The sequence below is a fragment of the Canis lupus genome, chromosome 11 (assembly GCF_003254725.2).
Source record: "Canis lupus dingo isolate Sandy chromosome 11, ASM325472v2, whole genome shotgun sequence".
NCBI classification, from domain to species: Eukaryota; Metazoa; Chordata; class Mammalia; order Carnivora; family Canidae; genus Canis; species Canis lupus.
Window position 1 is genome coordinate 60,135,591 of NC_064253.1, and position 22,176 is coordinate 60,157,766.

A 22,176-nucleotide genomic window follows, 5' to 3' on the forward strand; every position below is an offset into this window, starting at 1 on the left:
GTACATGAATTTAGAAGAAATCGAACAATCCAGAAATCTCTGTCTTCATTTGAAACTACTACATTATTTTTCCTTTAATAAGGACAGGAATGTATGTGGATCCATAAAAATAATTTAAGTCATTCATGAATATATTAGATGTGTCCTTTTGTATGAAAAAGGGAAGGGGGCTAATTATGCTCTATTGGTCCTTAACCATTGCCCCAGCTTAAGACTCTTAAACCAGAAGGAGCATAGCTGTGAGCAGATCTGGAAAGAAGAACCCTCACTTGGACTTACCCTCCTGGGAAGTTTTTTCTCAAAGAAAATCACAGGAAAGCCACAGCAGTGTGGCTCTCTTCCAAGAATAAGTGTTGGAGTCTAGCAGGACTTTAAGGGAGCAGAAAGAAGCCAGTTCTGAATTCATGAAATCTTTCTATTGGGTCCATCTTATTAGTCCTTTTAGTTTTTATTCAGAGTTAAAAACATATCCCTGGTGACCTCTTACAAATAAAGCACCAAAACCTTGTTCTGACACCTGTCTTTCAGCAAACTTATGGATTAAGTCCCTGTCTTCCTTTGAAAATGTTGTTCTGTTGTGCTCTTCACATGGAATGTCTGTCCCCTACTTTGCACTTGGGAAAAGATTACTTATCCTTAAGACCCAGGTAAAATGTTTATGACTCACTCCTGGAAAATGTTTTCCTGTGACTTTAGTGTTTTTAGTGTGATCATGGATTTTAATCACAGTGTATACTGGTTTTATTTAATTTTATCCCATTTCTGCCACTGGAGGAACACTAGTCAAGAGCAAGATGCAAAGCCTATTTGTCTTTACTTTTCCATTCCTTAGTAAAATGCATTGCTTTTCCACACTCTGGAGATTTGGGTCTTTGAGTAAAAAAAAATATATATATGTCTTAAACATCACTTTCGAATGTTTTTCTTCTGAAAAGTATTATAAGCTCTTCTAGTAGCACATAAAATCAAATTATATCTGACAGCATGCACAAATTCACTTCTATTCAGCAGAAACAAATCTTTCAGTTTCTCAACAGAAGCATTTATGTCTGTCTTTATTTTCAATTATTTTATCTTTTCATTCACTTTAGCATGACAAATGCATCTCTTCCCCAGTATATTCTATATTCAGTTCAATCAGCAAATTTCCAATAAATCAATCAACTAACCAAATATTGTATTTGTTGAGTTCTGGTAACAACCTAAAAGCACTTATGGAAACTATGTTATATTACTAGGCTATAGTAGGCCATAGAAAAAATAAAGGATCTAGTCCCTGCCATTGAAAAACTAATGAATAAAATAATTAATGATATCTATCATTTTCTAGTACTTGAAATTCTCCAACATAAAGGATTTTCACATAAATGAGTTCGTTGGATAGCCATCTCACATTGACCAAGTGATCCATTTAAATTGGATTTTAATAATTATGAAAGTTCCAGAAAATAAGTGGATTCAGAAATTTTCCAATAACATATGCTCCAGATCTCTTCACAATGTCCTTTACATTGTCATGTGTGAAATATCTGTAAGCACAAATGAATATACGTAAAGCAATGTGAGTACTAAACAGTTCAGGGGAGAACAGCATAGGAATTAGTCACTTACATTAAGCACCTGGTGAAGTTTAAATCCAAATTTAGAAAAAAAGAAACAGAAACATAAAGAAAGAACGAAGAAGCTTGCACTGAGGAATCAAATTGGCTCTTTACATCACATGAAATATTTAAGCAATACCATCTTCAAACAGCATAGAGCAAAATAGACATTGGTGCATGATTTGAGGCATTTTTCTTTCAGATTTAAGGGCTGGGAAGATTTTCCACTGAGGAAAAAGATATGACTTCTTGGAATGTGCTCAGCTATGTGGAGACCTGATGTATCCTCCTGGGCTCCAGAGAAAGAGGGTCATCACCTCAAACCTATAGAAATATTGACTTCCTATCTTAGTATCTGAAGCCTGAACAATTTGGCTTCAAGTTGCCCTTCCAATCTTCTCCTCTGTTACCAACCAACAATACAACCCAAGATCAAACTAATCGAAACCTTAGTTGTGGTCTATATCTTGCCACTTGCTATATTCTCTGTCTGAAAAATTCTTCTGCACAAGACTACTAGAATTGTTTTCCCAGTTCAGCCAAGCAGAAAGTCCCTTTACCTTCCTAGAACTCCCTGTTCTAGAGGAATTTTATGTATCCTCTTTTAACAGCACTAAACACACGACATTATAATTGTGACCCACTTAAGTTAACCAATCTTAACAGCTAGTCGCAGTATGGAGAGATGACAAAGGAAATGGAATCCATCACTAAATGTCTTAAAGAATACTTCATATCTTTACTGAAATTTCCACGAGATAGAGAGAGATGGGTCACAGAACACCAGTACCAAAGCTTTCTATTTAGCCATATTTTCCCTTTTCTCTGATTCTATTTTTATGATATCTCTTTAAGTATCTCCCATATCTATCTTCCAAATCTTTAGTATGCACTGCTTTCTTCCTCATTGCATTATCCCCTCTTTCTCATTGTTCTCTCTTATTTCTTTCTTAGAATTGGTCCAAGTCCTTTTAGATGAAGATCAGTTTACTCCTTTTAAGCTACTCCAAGTCCACCGTTACTCTGCTTAACCCAATAAAGATCCAACATACTATGAATGCAAACAAAAGATCCAGCTTAGAAAGTAGGGGAAAGGGAAAAGCTATGAAAAGTCTTTAAAATTTTTGTCCTCAATTTAAGTGTCAGTCTGCATTCTCAGGGACTGTGCACTCCTTGATCATGTTTTGGGTTTTGTCTCAATGTGTTTAGTTTTTTGATAACACCAATAGTTAGCATAATGGCTGAGACAAAATAGCTCTTCAGTAAATACTGGTTACTTGAATAATTAAATAAAGGAATAAATGACTGAATGAATAGAAAGCTCATATTCTACAGGAAATTCATGTAACTGCAAAAATACCTAATTTATGACATTCTAAACCCATTATTACCATGTTCTCAGAGAATTATGCAAATAAGTTCTTTGGAAACTAATTTTTTGAGTCACTTAACAGTAACAATGATTTTCACTCAACGATGCCACTGCTCATCTATTAAAACCTACGATAAGCCAAATCTCCCTGTCAGCTGGGGTAGCTGTGCAATGACTCACATTGCCTCAGACACTTCTGCACAGAAGTATGCCTGCCAGTTTGCAGCGAAAAGGAAATTGCCCTAGGAAAAATAGCTTCATTTTACTACTCTTGTCTCTCTATGGCATACACACAGACCAGGTATCTAACACTTAAAATGCTCACACTTCTCCTCTATGTGATCAAAGACTGCCCCATTAGAAATTATTTTTGTTGATATTTATATTCCTCTTTATATTCCTAAAAATGATAAGACACTAGAAAAACAATGCACATAGAGGATGAGAATTTAAGCTAGTAAAATGGCACTTCCTTTCACATAAGATTATAGAACTCATTATTCCAGAGTTAAACTAAATTCTGTTATCCATGAGAAGGTGGATGATTTGGATGAGAATCCTTTTACCCATAAGTTGCTTTTACCCATAAATTACCCATTTCTCCTTAATCCAGTTATGAAGGAAAAAGTAGGCTCTACATTTCTCTCACATTTAAATATCAGGAACAGAAAAATGAGAATTTCAAGAATTAATTGTACCACCAACCCTTATATTTTCTTTGAAACCTCTAGGTGAGAACTAGTCCTGCATTCAGAAAAAAAGAATTTCTTTAAAAGCAGTCACATCGCCTCTGAGGAGCATTTCCGACACAGTACATTCTTCACAGCTTCTTTCACGTCTTTGTTCCTCAAACTATAGATGAGAGGATTGAGCATAGGTGTCACGACTCCATAGAATAGAGAGATGATTTTGTCTGTGACTTGTACTTTGTCTGCACCAGATGAGTCTTTAGCCTTGGGTTTTGCATACATGAAGAGGATGGTTCCATAGAATATAATCACCACTGTTAGGTGGGCAGAGCAGGTGGAGAAGGCTTTGCGCTTCCCCTCTGCAGAAGGAATCTTCAGGATAGTGGAGAGAATGAAAACATAGGAAACAAAAATGAAAAGTACTGGGACCACAAGAAAAATCATGTTAGCAATAACCATGCTAATGATATTTATGGAGATATCAGCACAGGCCAATTTTAAGACAGCCAAGATTTCACAAGTAAAATGATTAATGACATTATCCCCACAGAAGGGAAGCCGCATCGCAAGACAGGTTTGCAACACAGAATTGACACCTCCTGCGATCCAGGACCCAGCAGCCATGGGCACATATGAAGTCTTGCTCATAATGATGGGGTATCTCAGAGGGTTACAGATGGCCACATAGCGGTCAAATGCCATCATGCTTAGAAGGACACACTCTGTGGCTCCCATAGCAAAGGAAAGAAACATTTGCACTCCACATCCAGAGAAGGAAATGGTTTTCTTTGATGTTAAAAAGCTGCTGAGAAATAGGGGAATAGAAGAACTGGTATAGCAAATATCCAAGAATGATAAGTTACTGAGGAAAAAGTACATGGGGGTGTGTAGGTGGGTGTCACAGACACTTACAATGATGATGACTCCATTTCCCAGCAGGATCACCAGGTACATACACAGTACCAGCACAAAGTAAATGGCCTCAAGCTCTGGATAGCCAGAAAGTCCCAAAAGGACAAATTCTGTCACAGAAGACTGATTGGTCTCTCCCATGTTAATATTTTCTTTGACTAAAATGACTTCTGCAACAGCTAGAATACATGTGGATCTGTTACAGCAGTGCTTGCAAGAGTTGTTTGCATCCTTAAGCAGCTTCCCTTAGGGGCAATATGGACTTATAACTGGATACATAGATAGCATAAGACTATATAATGATCCTCTAACCTCAGTTAGAACTTTAGATCTCATGGAGACTGTAGCTCAAAAAAAAAAAAAAGCTTTTGTTAGAAAAGAGATTCAGAACACATACAACTGGGTTAGAATTGTGTATCTCACTTACATTATGAATCTGAAATTTTTTGAATGCCACATCACCATAACATTTTGATCAAACAATCCAAAACACAACTAATACATTAGCATCAACGAAAATCACTGTTCTTCAGTTACTAAAACAAAATGGTGTATGAAGTCCTGCTTCAATGGTAACTTCATCTCAGTTTCAGAACTTTGTGGCCAGAAAAATGAGCTGAAAAGATACATTTTTAGAAAAAGAACTTTTGTTTAATTCAAACCTGGGGGAAAAGGTATACCTGTAATATCCTAAGGATATTAACTATAGACATTACTAATGGTTGTAAAAGAAAAAAAGAAAACAGTTTTTAGACATGGACAAAATTATTCTTGTCTTTTTCAGTACAAGTTGGGATGTCTAGGTAGCTCTACCACCCTGCCTAATACATATAATGAATTACAAGTTGATCTCAGAAAAACTCCAGTGCACATGTCTCAATCTACAAACCATAATAAAGGTATAATCTAAGAAATTCAAGTGATGGGGGATTTACTCTTTTACTTGCAGGCATGAGAAAATACATATTATCTGTTCCCTGCACAGAAATCAACTTTGCTCAAAGAGCTGCTCTGCCAATCATTTTCTCACTGCATATTCAGAATACCCATAATAAGGAGATATAGGTTACTCAAAATATTCTTAAGCATTAGTAATATGTTACAATTATTTATATCCCCAATTCACTAGAATACAATGTTTCTACATTAAAGTGCCAGAAACAGAAGTCCTACTCTTTTGTGAGATTGCTAGTCTCATAAATTCCACCTCAATAAATTCAATAATATAACCAAAATAACTCTCTACTTCTCAGTTTTCATTAATAACAAGTAGCTATCATTGCTACAGTAAAAAAAAAAAATAACAAAAACAAAGAAACACAACAATTAACCAGTATAAAAACAGAACTGACTTCCAGTAAAATTGAAAGGTAGGGCTCTTTACAGTCACTTCACTAGTAAAAGAACCTTTAAAGGACCAGCCAATGGAGCACCAAACCAACTTAGAGTCTTTGCTGCTTTGAGGATTTTTCTAATCCCAAAAGTAATTTAAACTTTGCAATGTGGATTGGTTAGAATTTAGGAACTTTCTAGCACTTTTGGGATGAAATCCCTTAGAAGCAATTAAAACAAAGTTGCTAATACAATTAAGTGTAACTCACAAAAAAACAAATAATTCTGACTTTATACCTTCTGGGAAGAGCAAATTTAGAAGTGCTACCCCAGGTAAAATGGTCAGGACACAGTCATCAGAATTGACTATATCTGATAGAGACATGTGGGGGTATTCTGTGATGCTTAGGTCAAAATGATACTTTGTTCTTAATAGATTATCTACCAATCACCTTTATTTTGACCTCTAAATCCTGGATTCTCAGAGTAGATAAACATTATTCTGGTCTCATTGCCCTCTCTAAATGGCCAGGATAATAGGTATGGTCATTTTAATTTTGCTCACTCATGCCCTCTATTTAAATACATACACAATACCCCAAACTTAACCTATTAGTTCTTCAGTCATGCCAACACTGGTATGACACAACATGAAACAGACCATATCAATAATTTCCATGATGTGAGCAAATCACATTTTACTTATGAACATGAAAATAAGTTCCAACTTGAAGGAGATAAATATTATGACATTTTCTATGACTATCTTTTGAAATCAATTACCAACATTTGAAGAATTCAATAATTTTACATGAATGTTATGAAATACTCGTTTAGCACAGAAACAAGCAAAAATCATCGTGAGTAGTCTTAAAAAGAAGGGAGTAAAATTTGACAACTGCATTCTTTCTTGACAGTGAACATTTTTTAAAAGTCACTGAGCAAAAGATGCAACATAATCTTGAGCAATGGGAAAGCAATTTATGCCGTGAAGGATGGTATTATCTATTTCAACAAAATAACAAAATAAATTTAAAGAGCAATTCCAAGAGTTCTTAACGTTATGCTAGCATTTTTTCAGTATATTGACTCATAATCCAAATGTTAAGCATGTTTTCTCATTAACGTTCAGTGGACAAAGGAAGTAAATAGTTTTGATGTGAGCACAGTTAAGACTATGTAACAATACAAATGGAAGATAGGCCGTAACTGCAAGTTTTATAAGCAAATTACACAAAAGAATGTTAAATGGAGCCAAATACTTATAATTTAAAAGGTATGTAGAAGAGATGCTTATAACTTATTTCACATAACAGCAATTTTAGTACAAATATTTCCTATGAAATATTTTTATCTCAGTGTACATATGCAAAGGCAATCAGCAATAATTCAAATTTAAGAGGGTGTTATCTATTTTCATTTGTTAACCTGGTAACCCCAACTTCCTGTGACCGGGATTCACATGAAACCCAGTCTAAGCCTGGGCTGCCTCACCAGCACCATGCCCAGGCATTGAGGAAATACAGGACCCAGGTGTCTGGGCAGTACTACTCACAGTAATACTGTGAGACAGCACTATTTTTAGAACTTTCAAATGAGGAACAAAAAGAGAATATTTGGTGTATTTCTCTAAACCACTCTAGTAGGTATAGGATTATACACCTGTTGTCTCAAATGTACCCAGCCACCACATAAATATCACTTACAGCTACAACCCTCATCCGTCCCCAGGACAAATATGGTAAGAAGCAATCAACATGAACTCATAGGAGTTCATGATCAAGGACTTCTCTTCAACATTTCTAAGCCCTAGCCTCAACTTCTCCTTTTTTTCTATTTTACTTAAGTGTTTGCTAATTGAGGCCTCCTCATCTCAAGAATAATATCTATTCTTCCCTAAACCCCATAAATTACTTTGGTCCCCTCTGAGGTACTACAGCCCATTAGAAGAATGGCAAGCAATACCTAGGGTCTTAATATCTGAGGTCGACTCCCATAATACCAACTGCCTGTCTATATTCCAAACAGACTTTGCCCTAGATTCCCCCTTTACCATGCTCTCCCTAATGTTGGGCCACACGTCAATGCATGCTTTTTCCTGAGGAGCTGACACATGCTACTCCATTTCTATAACTTCCAGGTCCTCTGTATCTCTTAGGTAGATGTCATTCAGATACCATCTTCATGTCCTTTTACCAGGAAGCTAGTATACCTGTTCATTTTAGTCTGTGTACAGACAAACTAACAACATAGTTAAGTACAAGACACTGAATCTGGCTCAAGCCTCTTCTCTTCTCTAAAGCAAATTACTCCATGCAAATGTGGCTATATTTTATCTGAATTGTGAACAAAATTTTGATTTCATGATAACTCTAAAAAATTTAGTTTCATCACCTTAAAGTTAGATTAAGAGCAATGTTTTCATGCATTTTTATTGAATAGACCCAAAACCTCACCTAGATCCTCTGGTCCTCAGTCTAAAATTTATCAAAGTGGTTATTATTAGTCATAATGCCGCCACATCAGGATCAGTGTATTCAACTCATTTGATCACAGTCTCTCTCACACTCTCATCATTCTCTCTCCTGTTTGTAAGCTCTCTGTTCCTCTCACAGGTGGATTTTGTGCCTGGCAGCAGAAAATCTAGGAAGAGAGAAGAGTGGTAGGTTGGAAGGTTAGTAAAAGGTAGAAAGAAAATATCACATTATATAAGGAACAGAACAGGGACATCAAATTGGGATCAGTTAGCTAGAATTTAAGTGGGAAATACAATATCCCCAAAGCCAAGCAGTAAAGAATAAGAGGTGTGATTAAAAATAAACACATCAAAAAAAATAAAATAAACACATCAGTAAATGTGACTGAGATAGCAAGAGATGGAGGAATGGGAACAATAACAGGTCAATCTAACTCAACTGAGTTGAAAGACAGGTCTCAGAAGGAGGGTTGTTTTTTAGTAACTTCTTAATCTAATTAATCATTCAATAAACAATCTAAGAGTAATATATGTTCAGCTTCTGGAAAGCATAAAGTGGCATAATCTTCTGACTTTTTCCCCTACTCAAACATGGAACTGCTATAGAAATAAGATTTAAAATGTATCAATCTGAAGAATAGAATGAATGCAACTGGAAGAAATCCAAGGAAATAATGTAGCCATTGACAAGAAATGCATTGTGGGAATAGTTTTGAATCAGGTTATTCTTTCTCTATTGCATTGCCATGAGGAAATTATGCTCCACCCTCCTCTAACCCTCACAAGCTAAGGTAGATACAATAACATCAGAGTGGTCCAGCACTAAGAAGGGTGAAGAGACAAGTCATTAAAAGTGCACACAGAGCAGCCTACCTGGAGAGTTCCCTCTTTCTGCTTTATCTCACTAAAAAAAGCTGGGATATTTTTTACAGTGAAGATACGGACTCAGAAAACGATAGCATCCAGATAGAGGTAAGGAAAAGAGTCAGGGTTTCCAGGGGAGGAAACATACTTGTACATACCCAATACAGTATAATGGGCTCTCTGCCTTGAGGAACCCCAAACTTTGAACTCACCTGAAATAGTACAAGTTGTGGCCTTGACCTTTTCCTTTTTTTAAATAAGGTACACTCTATTGACCAAAATACTGGAGGGGAAAATGAACTCCATAGAGAAGAATAATGTGATAAATGGTGAACACAACCATTATAAAAGAAAGACAATAAAATGGGCAACTTAAAATCAATATGAGAAAGAATTCATTGAACAGAGGGAGCAAAAATTTGAATGAGCAAAATAAATATCCTTGATGTGATAAGGAAGAATGTTTGTGGCATAAAGCAGGAATAAATAGTTACAAAAAAAAAAAAAAAGAATCACGTGGTAATAGGGTATGAAACATTTAACAGATCAAATGAGGAACTCAGTAAATGGAATATGTAGCACAATGAATACTGTGACTGTATAATGGGTCCTAAAATAAGCTTCAAGTACTTTCAAACAACTTTAATCATTCAAAGAATGTTCTTTGACCATATAGAATTAAATCAGAAAAAAAAACTTAAAGAAAATATAACTTTAAAAAAATCCCCAAATGTTAGGAATTTACATAATACACTCCTAGTAACATAGTATGGGAAAGAAATCACAATAAAGAATAAAACTGTTTTGAACTGACTCATAATGAAGATCCCAATAAAAATTTATGGAATTCAGCTAAAGCCAGTGATTAGAAGAAAATATATAGCCCAAAATACATATATTAGGAGATGATCTTTTTTTTTAATTTTTATTTATTTATGATAGTCACAGAGAGAGAAAGAGAGATAGGCAGAGGGAGAAGCAGGCTCCATGCACCGGGAGCCTGATGTGGGATTCGATCCCCGGTCTCCAGGATCGCGCCCTGGGCCAAAGGCAGGCGCCAAACCGCTGCGCCACCCAGGGATCCCAGGAGATGATCTTATACTCTAGCTCAAAGTTAGAAAAAAAGAACAAAATCAAATCAACATGTTTCCCCTTCATTCTCCTGTTGTGCCCACCCACCAAATTTTTTTATTTCCATTATAGTATTTTTCAGTTCTAATATTTCCACTTGGTCCTTTCTTCCATATCTTTTGCAAGGATTTGTTTCTCTGCTTAGGCCATCTATATTTTCATTTGTTTCAAGTATGTGTATAATTGCTCACTGAAGCATTTTTTTTCACTGAAGCATTTTATAATGGATGCACTAAATGTCAAATAATTCCAATATCTGCTCATTTTTTGTTGTAGCTGGAGATTGTCCTTTATCATTCAAATTGAGATCCTTTGTGTGAGGAGTGATATTCATTTGTATCCTGGATATTTTAGGTACTATGAGAGGCTGGATCTTATTAAGATCTATTTCAGCAGGCTTCCTCTAAAACCATGCCCTTTAGAGAAGAGAGTCACTATCTTATTCTTGCCAGATTCAGCAAAACTCTAGTCTCCTCACAAGGACTTCATGGCACAGCGGGGATGAAAGGATTCATAACTAGAGGGCCACGATGAAAGACTTGACTTCCCACTAGTCCTCCTCTGAAACCCTGCCCTTGCCCAGAGTGGAAGGGCAGATGGTAGAAAGTCAAAATCTAGGCTCCTCACTTGATACATGCTGAAGTAGGAGAGTAGAGTTGCAGTATTTTTCTCTCCTATTTGTCTTTCTATCCAACTATTTCACTTAGCATAATACCGTCTACATCCATATCACATTTTCTTTATTTTATGTCTATCTATCAATAGACACTTGGGTTGCTTCCATATCTTGACTATTGTAAATAATGCTTCAGTAAACATAGAGGTGCATATCTTTTCAAATTAGTGTTTTCATTTCCTTTGGGTAAATACCCAGGAGTGGAATTGCTGAATTCTATGATATTTCTAATTTGTTGAGGAACCTCCATGCTGTTTTCCACAATTTGTATTCCCACCAACAATGCTTGAGGGTTCCTTTTCTATATATCCAAATCTACATTTGTTGTTCTTGTCTTTGATTTTAGCCATTCTGACAGGTGTGAGGTGGTATATCATTGTGGCTTTGGTTTGTATATCCCTGATGATTAGTGATATTGAGCACATTTTTATGTGTCTGTTGGCCATCTGTATATCCTGTTTGGAAAAATATCTATTCAGGTACTCTGCCCAGTTTTTAATCAAGTTATTTGTGGGACTTTTGGTGTTTAGTTGTATGTTTTGTAGGTATTTTGGATATTAACCCTTTATTGGATATATCATTTGTGAATATCTTCTCTCACTCAGTAGGTTGCCTTTTTGGGGGGGTTCATCCACTGTGCAAAAGCTCTTTAAGTTGACGCAATTCCAATACTTTTATTTTTGCTTTTGCTTCCTTTGTGTTAGCTATTATCTTTTTAAAAAATATTCATTCCATCTCTTGCTTCATAGTTTATCTCTTACAAATGATCTTGGGTCTCCTTGTTAAAGTCACACCCCTCTTACTAATAAATGTAATCTAGAGGTGGTAGGGTAATGTAATGTGAATGAAGTTAAAATAACAAGATCTGGAACTGTCATAGCAGAGCCAGTTGAAAGGATAAATGGAGTTATAGAAGGCAGTTTGGAAGGAATGGAAATAGTGTATTGGCCATTCAGATGAGGCTAGGCACCTATAGCTTTGATTATCACATCCTGTGTTTTCCCACCTCACCAATGAGAAATGTACTACACTGCACTGACTTCCATTCTATCAAAGGGGAATCTTAAGAAGAAGGTCTATAAGAGTAATGCAGCTTTACTCATTAAAAATAGGGGATGAATCATTACATTTGTATCTTCGGGGTAAATACCCAGTAGTGCAATTGCTGGGTCTTAGGGTAGCTCTATTTTCAACTTTTTGAAGAACTTCCATACTGTTTTCAGAGTAGCTGCACCAGCTTGCATTTTCCCACCAACAGTGTAAGAGGGTTCCCCTTTCTTTGCATCTTCGTCAACATCTGTGGTTTCCTGACTTGTTAATTTTAGCCATTCTGACTGTTGTGAGGTGGTATCTCATTGTGGTTTTGATTTGTATTTCCCTGATGCTAAGTGATGTTGAGCATTTTTTCAGTAGTGATCCAAGGGGGCACCTGCACCCTAATATTTATAGCAGCAATGTCTACAATAGCCAAACTATGGAAAAAGCCCAGATATCCATCCACAGATGAATGAATAAAGAATATATATATATACACACACACACACACACACACACACATACACACAATGTAATACTACTCAGCCATCAAAAAAACGAAATCTTGCCATTTGCAATGATGTGGATGGAACTAGAGGATATTATGCTAAGTTAAATGAGTCAGTCAGAGAAAGACAATTATCACATGATCTCACTCATATGTGGAATTTAAGAAACAAAACACAGGATCATAGGAGAAAAGAGGGGAAAATAAAACAAGATGAAATCAGAGAGGGAGACAAACCATAAGGGACTCTTAATCATAAGAAACAAACGAGGGATGGGGTAACTGGGTGATGGACACAGGGAGGGCATGGGATGTAATGAGCACTGGGTGTTATATAAGATTGATGAATTACTGACCACTACCTCTGAAACCAATAATACATTATATGTTAATTGAATTTAAATAAAAAATAAAAATAAACTTGACCTAAAAAGAAAGAGAAAGCAGGTCACTAAAGTAGGAAGAAAAATATGCCACACTCCACAAATCAAGATTACTTAACATATCTTGTCCATAAATTTTCAAAATATGATTTTACAGTCATCTGATAAATCTGGTGTCCTTTAAACATTTTAAAAGAAATAGTGTTACCTGTTATTTTAAGAGTAAATGGAAGTAAAAAGGAAACAAAGTTAAAAAGGAAACTATAGAATGGCAAGAACCAAAATGGCAACATCTACAGTTATAAGATGAGGGACAAGTGATTTTAAATTATTCTTGCTATTTTACTAAATTGTATATGCATGCATCCACATTTAGTACAGATAAAACTAGGGTCAATGGGTTTGGGAGATAGTGCTATGGTTGATCATAGAAGGACAAGATTCAAATGAGGAAGAAAATAAATTAAACATGATGTATTGGGTTAGGAGGTTAGGTGAGTGTGTGTTTTCAAAATGTTTTCTCTCAGACTTAGGCTTATCTAAGCAGTAAACATAATATATACAATGTGAAATGTTCACAAAGTGCTTAAAAGAAAAATCTGAGTTCTTGTCTACATGAAATATAGAATTTTTTCCTTTACCGTTGCCAACATGTCTTTGTGCAACTCAGAATAAAACCTTTTATGACTCCATACAAAAAAAAAGGAAAGAAAATGAAGAGAATCTCCAAATCCAGTCTTTTTCCATTGTCATTACACTCAAAAGTCAAAGATAAGTGGAGAATTACTGTTTCACTCTCTATTTACTATTCATTCCCAACTTTCCATGTAGAAATATTTTGACAACAGTTACAATTGCCTTTAAAAAATGACTCAGGATAACTCAAAATATACAATTATTTCAGAAAATATATTAAAAAGTCAGCACTACGCTTTCAAGTTTATATGTAGTACATGCATATGAATATATTAAAATATTTATATATAGTTACTACAACTGAAATTATGGATGAATTTAATTTCTTTGGGGTTTTCCAAGTTTCTCAGCTTTTCTGTAATAAGTATGTATTATTTATTTAATCAGGAAATTTTGAATTTATTAAAAAAATAAATTCTTGTTTAATAAGCTAAACTATGATTAGGTCTTTGAAACAATATCCCTAAAGCTCAAAATGCTACTACTACCTTCCACACAATTTAGACACTCTTTAAATCACTTCTGGGATTACAAGATTCCTTAGAGGAAAAGAAAGAAGGATTTAATTTGGCTGCCAAAGCCATGGATAGGTCCTCTGGACATTTTTAGGGCCCAGAGATTAAAGAACACATATTTATTTACTACTGATACAAATTCAAGACAGAACATTTTAGCAGGGATGACAGCCTTACCTTTGGTCTGTTCCCCTTACCAGTACCCACAGTAATCTGAAATGTTGGAATTCTTAACAGTGGGCCTCAGAGTTCAAAAAGAAGAGGGCAAGGGGGTCAACTCACTTGAAGAAGGACAACCACAATGAATTTATCATCTGGACACAAAGATGTTGGTGAAATTCTAGAAAAAGGAATGATATATAGAGATAAGTGTGCCTCTGTCTAAAACTACATCCTTTTTTTAGAAACTGGAGTCTCAAGAGGCCATGCTACCTACTGTGTGGAGAAAAGGTAAAAATCCTACCCTAAAAACTGAACAGAAAGTGTTGCAGTTATAAAGATTTGTTTCAGAAAGAGGAGAAATGGAAGTGATAAATCATAAATAATTTACGTTTTATATTTTTTAAAACTATTCACTTTGAACTGATTTTAAATTTTAAGAAAAGTTGCATAATTGGTTCAAAGAGTCCCCTTATATATTTCACCTAACCTCTAATGTTAACATCTTAAGGAACCACAGTACAATTATTAAGAATAAGAAATTAACATTGGTACATTATATTAACTATTGACTTTACTCAAATTTCACCAATTTTCCACTAGTTTCTTTTCCTACTCCAGGATCTTCTTCAGGATCCCACACTGTATATAATTGTTATTTCTCCTTTGTCTCCTCCATTCCAGTTTACAACTACTCCTCAATCTTTTTTCTTTCATTAATTTGAAAAGTTCTAAATAAAAAAATGAAAAAAGAAATATAGACAAAATAATAAATTATTATTAACAATAAAATAATAGAATTATTAAATCAAGGAAGTATCTTGAATATCTATGAACATAATTTTAAATTATTCATTTCCCCTAGGATGAAAAAGGGGGGAAAATGTCAGCCTGAGAGACTATATTAAATTAACATGCATTCTAAACTCATTCTGTGCCAAAGACTATTATATATCAACATATAAGCTTCAAAATAATTCTATAAAATAGATGCTATAATGTTAATATTACAGATGACCCATCATGCTCAAGCAAGTTAAGTGTCTTGCCTGAGATCTGTATACTTATGAAGTCACAGAGCCGAGACTGAACTGGACTCTAAGTTCTCTGACTCCAAGCCAATTGTTCTTTCTATTAAGACATGGTATTTTTTCTCAAATAAATCTTATCAGCAGTCCAGACAAAGGGATAATAGGATTAGGACACAGTAGACTTCCATAGCACAACCATAGAGATAGTCAGAACATGTAGGATGAGCTAAGGTGAATCAATTCCAGGAGTGAGACTATTGCTCAGATAGAAGTTCCCATAGGTAAGAGCTAAACACTTTTGCTGTGTTTCTAGGAACAAAAAAAAAAAAAAAAAAAAAAAAAAATTGCACTTGCTTTCCACAGTGAAAAAAAAAAGAGGATAATTCTCAATACCATGTAGAAAGAGAAGAAAAGACCGTGCTTTTTCCCTTTGCCTTTGTTCATTACACCTTATCCATTATTAATTTCTTTGGGGACACACAGGGCTTATTTATTCAGACAAGCACTGGGGATCTCCTGTGAAGGATGTTTCATATTGTGAAGAACAAAGTTGCTTTATAAACAATAGGGGACACTATGTCTGGAACTAGAATTCAATACTCAGTGCTCCACATTTTCTCCTGAGGATGCCTTCCAGGATAACTGTCATGTAGCCTGATATAAGAGGCTCATGGGGCAAAATAGGAAATTCTGGCTGAATTTATATGCTTTATAGACAAACTTCTGTTGATAAATACAGGTAGAAGATAATAGATGCACATGACCCATAAATCTCAGAATTTTCTTTCCTTGCATAGGTGGTGCCCAATGGTGACAAATAATCTAGGGACAGGCCTTTTGGGGAAAGGAATAAAACTTGGGGAGCCAAGAAATGGAAACTTTACCTTTTTATGAACAAAGAGGAAGAAGAAAAGGTAACAGAAGCTCCTGCTCTTTCCTTGTAGTCTTACGTTTCAGGCAGGTATCTCCTCTTTCTTTTTACCACGTGGTACTGTTGCTGCATCCTGTCCATATTGCTAACCTTGGTTACATTCCAGATAGTGGACTCTAGTAGTATCCCTTTGCAAAAATTGGGTTGTACCAATATGTCTTCCGAGAGTGGATATATTTGCGAGATGGACTGATTGAAATCAGAATATTAAATAGCATTAATTAGTGTATGTAATAAAGCACCAGAAAATCTCAAGTCAATTTCCAATCCATTGACTGTTCTTTTCCCTTTTAGGGTTTTAGAGAAAGCCAGAGCCAACAAATACCTGGACCTTTTGGCTTCTTCCATGATCTCCTAATCATTAGAAAGAATATAAAGACATCAATCTTTGCCCCAGGGCAGTTCCCTGTTAAGAAGAATTTAATTCTTTTTTTTAATTTTTACAGTCAAAAATATAGTTTTATTACAGAAAATATGAAAAATATGTAAAAGTTCAGGAAATTCTAAACACCTCAAACAAATCTGATAAAGAAAACCACAGTTAATATTTTGATGTGGTTTCTTTCAGCTACATGTATACAAAATTTATGTATGTATCATTTATATTGTCTGAGACTTATTTTATCTGAAATATTATATCACGAGCATTTTCCTTGTACTTAATTATTTGCCAAGATCACAATTTTCTTTAAAAAAAAAAAAGATTTTATTTATTTATTTATTTATTTAATTATTTATTTAAGAGAGAGAGCACAAGAACAAGCTGGGGAGAAGTAGTTGGGGAGTGAGAGGAAGGGGGAGAATCTATCAAGCAAACTCCTCCTGAGCTTGGAGCCTGACACAAGGGCTCAATTCAGGACACTGAGATCATGATCTGAGCTGAAATCGAGTCAGATGCTCAACTGACTGAACCACTCCAGCGCCCAGCAAGATCGCAATTTTCAATGATATAACAAATGAAAGCATGTTTTCTCACATATTATAACAAGTCCCATCACCACAAACCAGATTTTCAGAATCCTTAAAAAATCATGACTATCTATTGGTTGGATATTCCAGAAAAATAATTATTAAATGATGATGATGATGATGATAAAAGTAATCTCCATGTGACTTATAGGGAAATACTTGCAGTTTCATCATTTAAAATCAAGTTGGCTCATGTCTAAATTACTAAGTTTTTATTAAGAAAGAAAATTGAATTCTATCAAATGATTTTTTATATCTATCTGGATGATCATATACGGTTTTTTGTTTACCCATTTGTTTGCCATGTTATGCTGATAAATTTCTAAATATTAACTTGGAATGCCTTGAATTTATGAAATCATTATACAGTTGGATTTGGTTTTATATTTACTTATGATTTTTACATATATATTCAAATGAGATTAAACCATAGTTTTATTAATACCTAAGCGTATAAAAGTTATTTTAGCTTGATAAAATGATTTATAAGCTGTTCCATAATTTTTTGGATATTATACCCTTTACGTAGCACAGAAATTATTTGTTTCTTGAAAGTATAACTTCTGGGGCAACTGGGTGACTCAGTCAGTTAAGCAGTTATCTGCCTTTGGCTCAGGTCATGCCCAGCGTCCTGGGATCAAATCCCATGTGGGGCTCCCTCCTTAGGGGGAGTGTGCTTCTAACCTCTCCCACTCCCCTTGCTTGTGCACTCTCTCTCTCTCTCTCTCTAATAAATAAATGAAATCTTAAAAAAAGAAAAGAAGGAAAGAAAGTATAACCTCTTCCCTTAGTAATCTGTGTCCAATGTCTATTTTCAGGATCAGTGTCTTTTTCCCAATTGGATTTCTGATACTACTACAGTATCTACTGTGCTAAAAGTTGAATAAAGAAATGGAAGTTTCTATGAGACAGGTCAACACAGTTTTGTGGAAGCACTCAAAATGAGTATCCTACCCAAACTAGTTCAGGAAGTTTTCCTAGAAAAAGGGAATAATGGGGCCTTTAAAAGGGGCCTTTCCAGTTTAAGATAAGAGCTTGTACAAAAGCATGAAGAGAAAAAGAGAATGATGTTCGGGGCACACTGTGAGAAGTTCAGTATGGCTATGGCAGAGCATGAGGAAGAAGGGAAGGTAGTAGCTCCAGAATTTCTATATTAGCAACATTCGGGGGTGACAATCTAGTTGCACAAAGGTTAAGTCCTCTTTTTTTTTTTTATTGGAGTTTGATTTGCCAACATATACCATAATACCCAGTGCTCATCCTATCAAGTGCCCCCCTCAGTGCCCATCACCCAGTCACCCCCACCCCCCCGCCCACCTCCCCTTCCACCACCCCTTGTTCATTTCCCAGAGTTAGGAGTCTCTCTTGTTCTGTCTCCCTCTCTGCTATTTCCCACTCATTTTCTCTCCTTTCCCCTCTATTCCCTTTCACTATTTTTTATATTCCCCAAATGAATGAGACCATGTAATGTTTGTCCTTCTATTGACTCATTTCACTCAGCATAATACCCTCCAGTTCCATCCAAGTCGAAGCAAATGGTGGGTATTTGTCATTTCTAATGGCTGAGGAATATTCCATTGTATACATAGACCACATCTTCTTTATCCATTCATCTGTGTGGAGGTTCCTCAAAGAGTGAAAAATAGATCTACCCTACGACCCAGCAATTGCACTGCTGGGGATTTACCCCAAAGATACAGATGCAGTGAAACGCCGGGACACCTGCACCCGGATGTTTATAGCAGCAATGTCCACAATAGCCAAACTGTGGAAGGAGCCTCGGTGTCCATCGAAAGATGAAAGGTTAGGTCTTCTTAAAATACTATATCAGGCAAGTAAAAAATAACCGGAGCACAGCTGAGTTTTCATATGGTATTAACATTGTATATCATAGGAACATATACAATGGAAAGATCAATGTTGGCTAGAAAAATCAAGTAAGGCAAGACTGTTAATTTCAACACACCTAAGGACCACAGAGTATTTCCAGAGGTAAAAAAAAAAGAAGAGCTGTGATAGGTAATATAGTGTTTTGATAAGAAAGCTTATCAAAGCTAGATTCTTGATCTAGACTGCCAGGTATTAAATCCTGGTTCTAGCTTCAAGATGTTGGGGAAGCTATTTAACTTCCATTTATCTGTTTGCTCCTTCATAAAATAGGAATAATAATAGCATCTCATACTGCTATTATATAAATTACTTATCTCATAGGGTTGCAATGAATATTAAATGACTTAATAGGGTAAAGTACTTATAACAGAGCCTGGCACATAGCTAGTTCTCAATTAACATTAGCTAGCTATTATTGTCCAGCCATAGGAATACTTAGCAACATTCATAAAATCTTTGTAACAGGCACTGTCATAAGCATATTTTATATATTCATTTATCAGAAGGTTTCTTGCTATAAAATAAAAATAATACAGAAGACACAGAGGTACATTCCAAATAGTATATATAAAGATTAAGAGAAAAAATTACTTATCATTAAATACTAGTATTATAGCATATTAACTTGCCTAAAAACATATAAAATTTGCATCAAGGAGTTTGGTGACAAAAAAAGAAGAAAAAAATTTCTTTTTTTTTTTTTTTTAAGAAAAGAATTTCTATACTGATAGAGGAGAAATCCAGGTTCTGAAAAAATTGTACTTAATGTGGGACCAGGCCACTTAACCCCTGGAAGCTCCTTGCAACCAATCTCAAATAGTTTCAGATTAACTTCTAGACTGGCCCTTGAAAAATAGACACATGTCCATCTGAGAAGAGAAAATATTCAAAATCTGTCCGTTAAAACCTCAAACTTTAGTACTGTCACCTTAAACACACTACATAAATTTTTCTTTCTGAGTCAGTCAGGAGACTTAATTATAATCAATGATATCATTATAAAAGTATTATAATTACAGACACAATGTTTTAACTATGTATTAGACACTCAGATATTTCATGTAATTTAATATTCACAACAAATTGTTATTTCTTTCCCACATCACCGTGTACGGATTGAGGCTCAGAGAGTCACATACACAATCAAATGACATGGTGCTAACTGTACGTGATGTCTTATTTAAGAAATTGAACCAACTTCCTTTTTAAAAGATTTCAGAATATTCATCAATAATGAGATTTATATGTGCATTTAGAACTAAGTTGTCCCTATCATTTTATTAGAGGCCTGACACTTCACAACACAATTCTTGGGGTTATCAGTAGCTTAGCCTCTGCTACTGCACGGCCCTAAAAAGTACTGAACCTCTCAGTGCTTCACTTTCATCATCAATAAGTTAAAATTGTATTCGTGCCTTTCCTGATTCCCAGAGCTGAGTGAAAAATCAAAATATTGCAGGTAAAAGTAACGTTTTAAACTAAATTATAAATTTAAATTTCCTGAAGTCATACTTAATCTGAACTCCACAGGTGACATGGACACTTGAAGATGGGGAATTACTCAGCTGTGACTGAATTCTTTTTGGTGGGACTTTCCCAATACCCAGAGCTCCAGCTTTTTCTGTTCATGCTCTGCCTCATCATGTATGTGATAATTCTGCTGGGAAATAGCCTCCTCATCATCATCAGCATACTGGATTCTCGCCTCCACACCCCCATGTACTTCTTCCTTGGGAATCTCTCGTTCTTGGACATCTGTTACACATCCTCTTTTATTCCTACGATGCTCATCATATTTAGGTCTGAGAAAAAATCCATCTCCTTCATTGGCTGTGCTCTGCAGATGGTTGTCTCCCTTGGGTTGGGCTGCACTGAATGTGTCCTCTTGGCTGTGATGGCCTATGATCGGTATGTGGCCATCTGCAACCCACTGAGGTATCCCATCGTCATGAACAGGGTGCTTTATGTGCACATGGCTGCGTGGTCCTGGATCATAGGCTGTCTAAACTCCCTAGTTCAAACAGTGCTAATAATGTTGTTGCCTTTCTGTGGGAATAATGTCATTGACCATCTTACCTGTGAGTTACTGGCCCTTCTTAAACTCATATGTTCAGATATTTCCATGAATGTGCTTATTATGACAGTGGCAAGTATTCTTTTCTTAGTGGTTCCCCTACTGTTAATTTTTATTTCATATGTTTTCATTCTCTCTACCATTCTGAGACTTAACTCTACTGAGGGGAGAAAGAAAGCCTTTTCAACGTGTTCAGCCCACCTCGCTGTAGTAGTTTTATTCTATGGTTCAGCCTTATTTATGTACATGAAGCCCAAGTCAAAAGACACAAAGACAATTGATGAGATCATCGGGCTGTCTTATGGAGTGGTAACCCCAATGTTGAACCCCATCATCTACAGCCTAAGGAATAAGGAAGTGAAAGAGGCTATGAAGAAAGTCTTGAGTAGACACTTTCATTCACGGAAAATATGAAAGTGCTCAGGACATGTGAACACATTTGGGGAGAAGACATATTTTGGTAGTCAGAGATGAAGTCACAGAACTCAGTAAACGGAGAGCATTGTGTTTGTAAAGTGAAATTCTCATTTTTACTGCAGAGGATTTCTGTGTAAACCATGTAAACCTCATGTAATATCTTTGTAGCAGTCCTAGTTATATGGAACCATGCCTCTTCGTTCCATAGAAGTCAAGATGGATGCTGTTCATGATGAATATCTCTCTGTCTCTATCTATGTATTGCCTCTTCTTTCTCTCCTCTTTTCTCCCTCTTCCTTCTTTTACTTTTCTTTCTTTGCTCTCTTCTTTATCTTCTTTCTCAGTCTCCTCAAGGTACATATGTATATATTGTTTTGGTCTATACAATATCCTCTCATCTTGTGAAAAAACACATCTTTTTCTTTTAAGGAATCAACAACCTTCCACTCTCTGTCCATATTTGACTGAGGCTGGCCACACTCTCTGATCAGACGATAAGCATGAAACACACACTG

The 22,176-nt window shown here is 35.6% G+C and overlaps 2 protein-coding genes across 2 annotated transcripts; one reads left to right on the forward strand and one right to left on the reverse strand.

Annotated features, from left to right (window-relative positions):
- Positions 1 to 3,752: 3,752 nt before the first annotated feature.
- On the reverse strand, positions 3,753 to 4,715 carry LOC112650247 (olfactory receptor 13C7-like). Its single transcript, XM_025432998.3, has one exon. It carries the CDS (start codon positions 4,713 to 4,715, stop codon positions 3,753 to 3,755), a length of 963 nt encoding a protein of 320 aa, XP_025288783.1.
- Positions 4,716 to 20,719: 16,004 nt separating this feature from the next.
- LOC112650560 (olfactory receptor 13D1-like) lies at positions 20,720 to 21,658 on the forward strand. Its single transcript, XM_035696887.2, has one exon. It carries the CDS (start codon positions 20,720 to 20,722, stop codon positions 21,656 to 21,658), a length of 939 nt encoding a protein of 312 aa, XP_035552780.2.
- Positions 21,659 to 22,176: the final 518 nt, after the last annotated feature.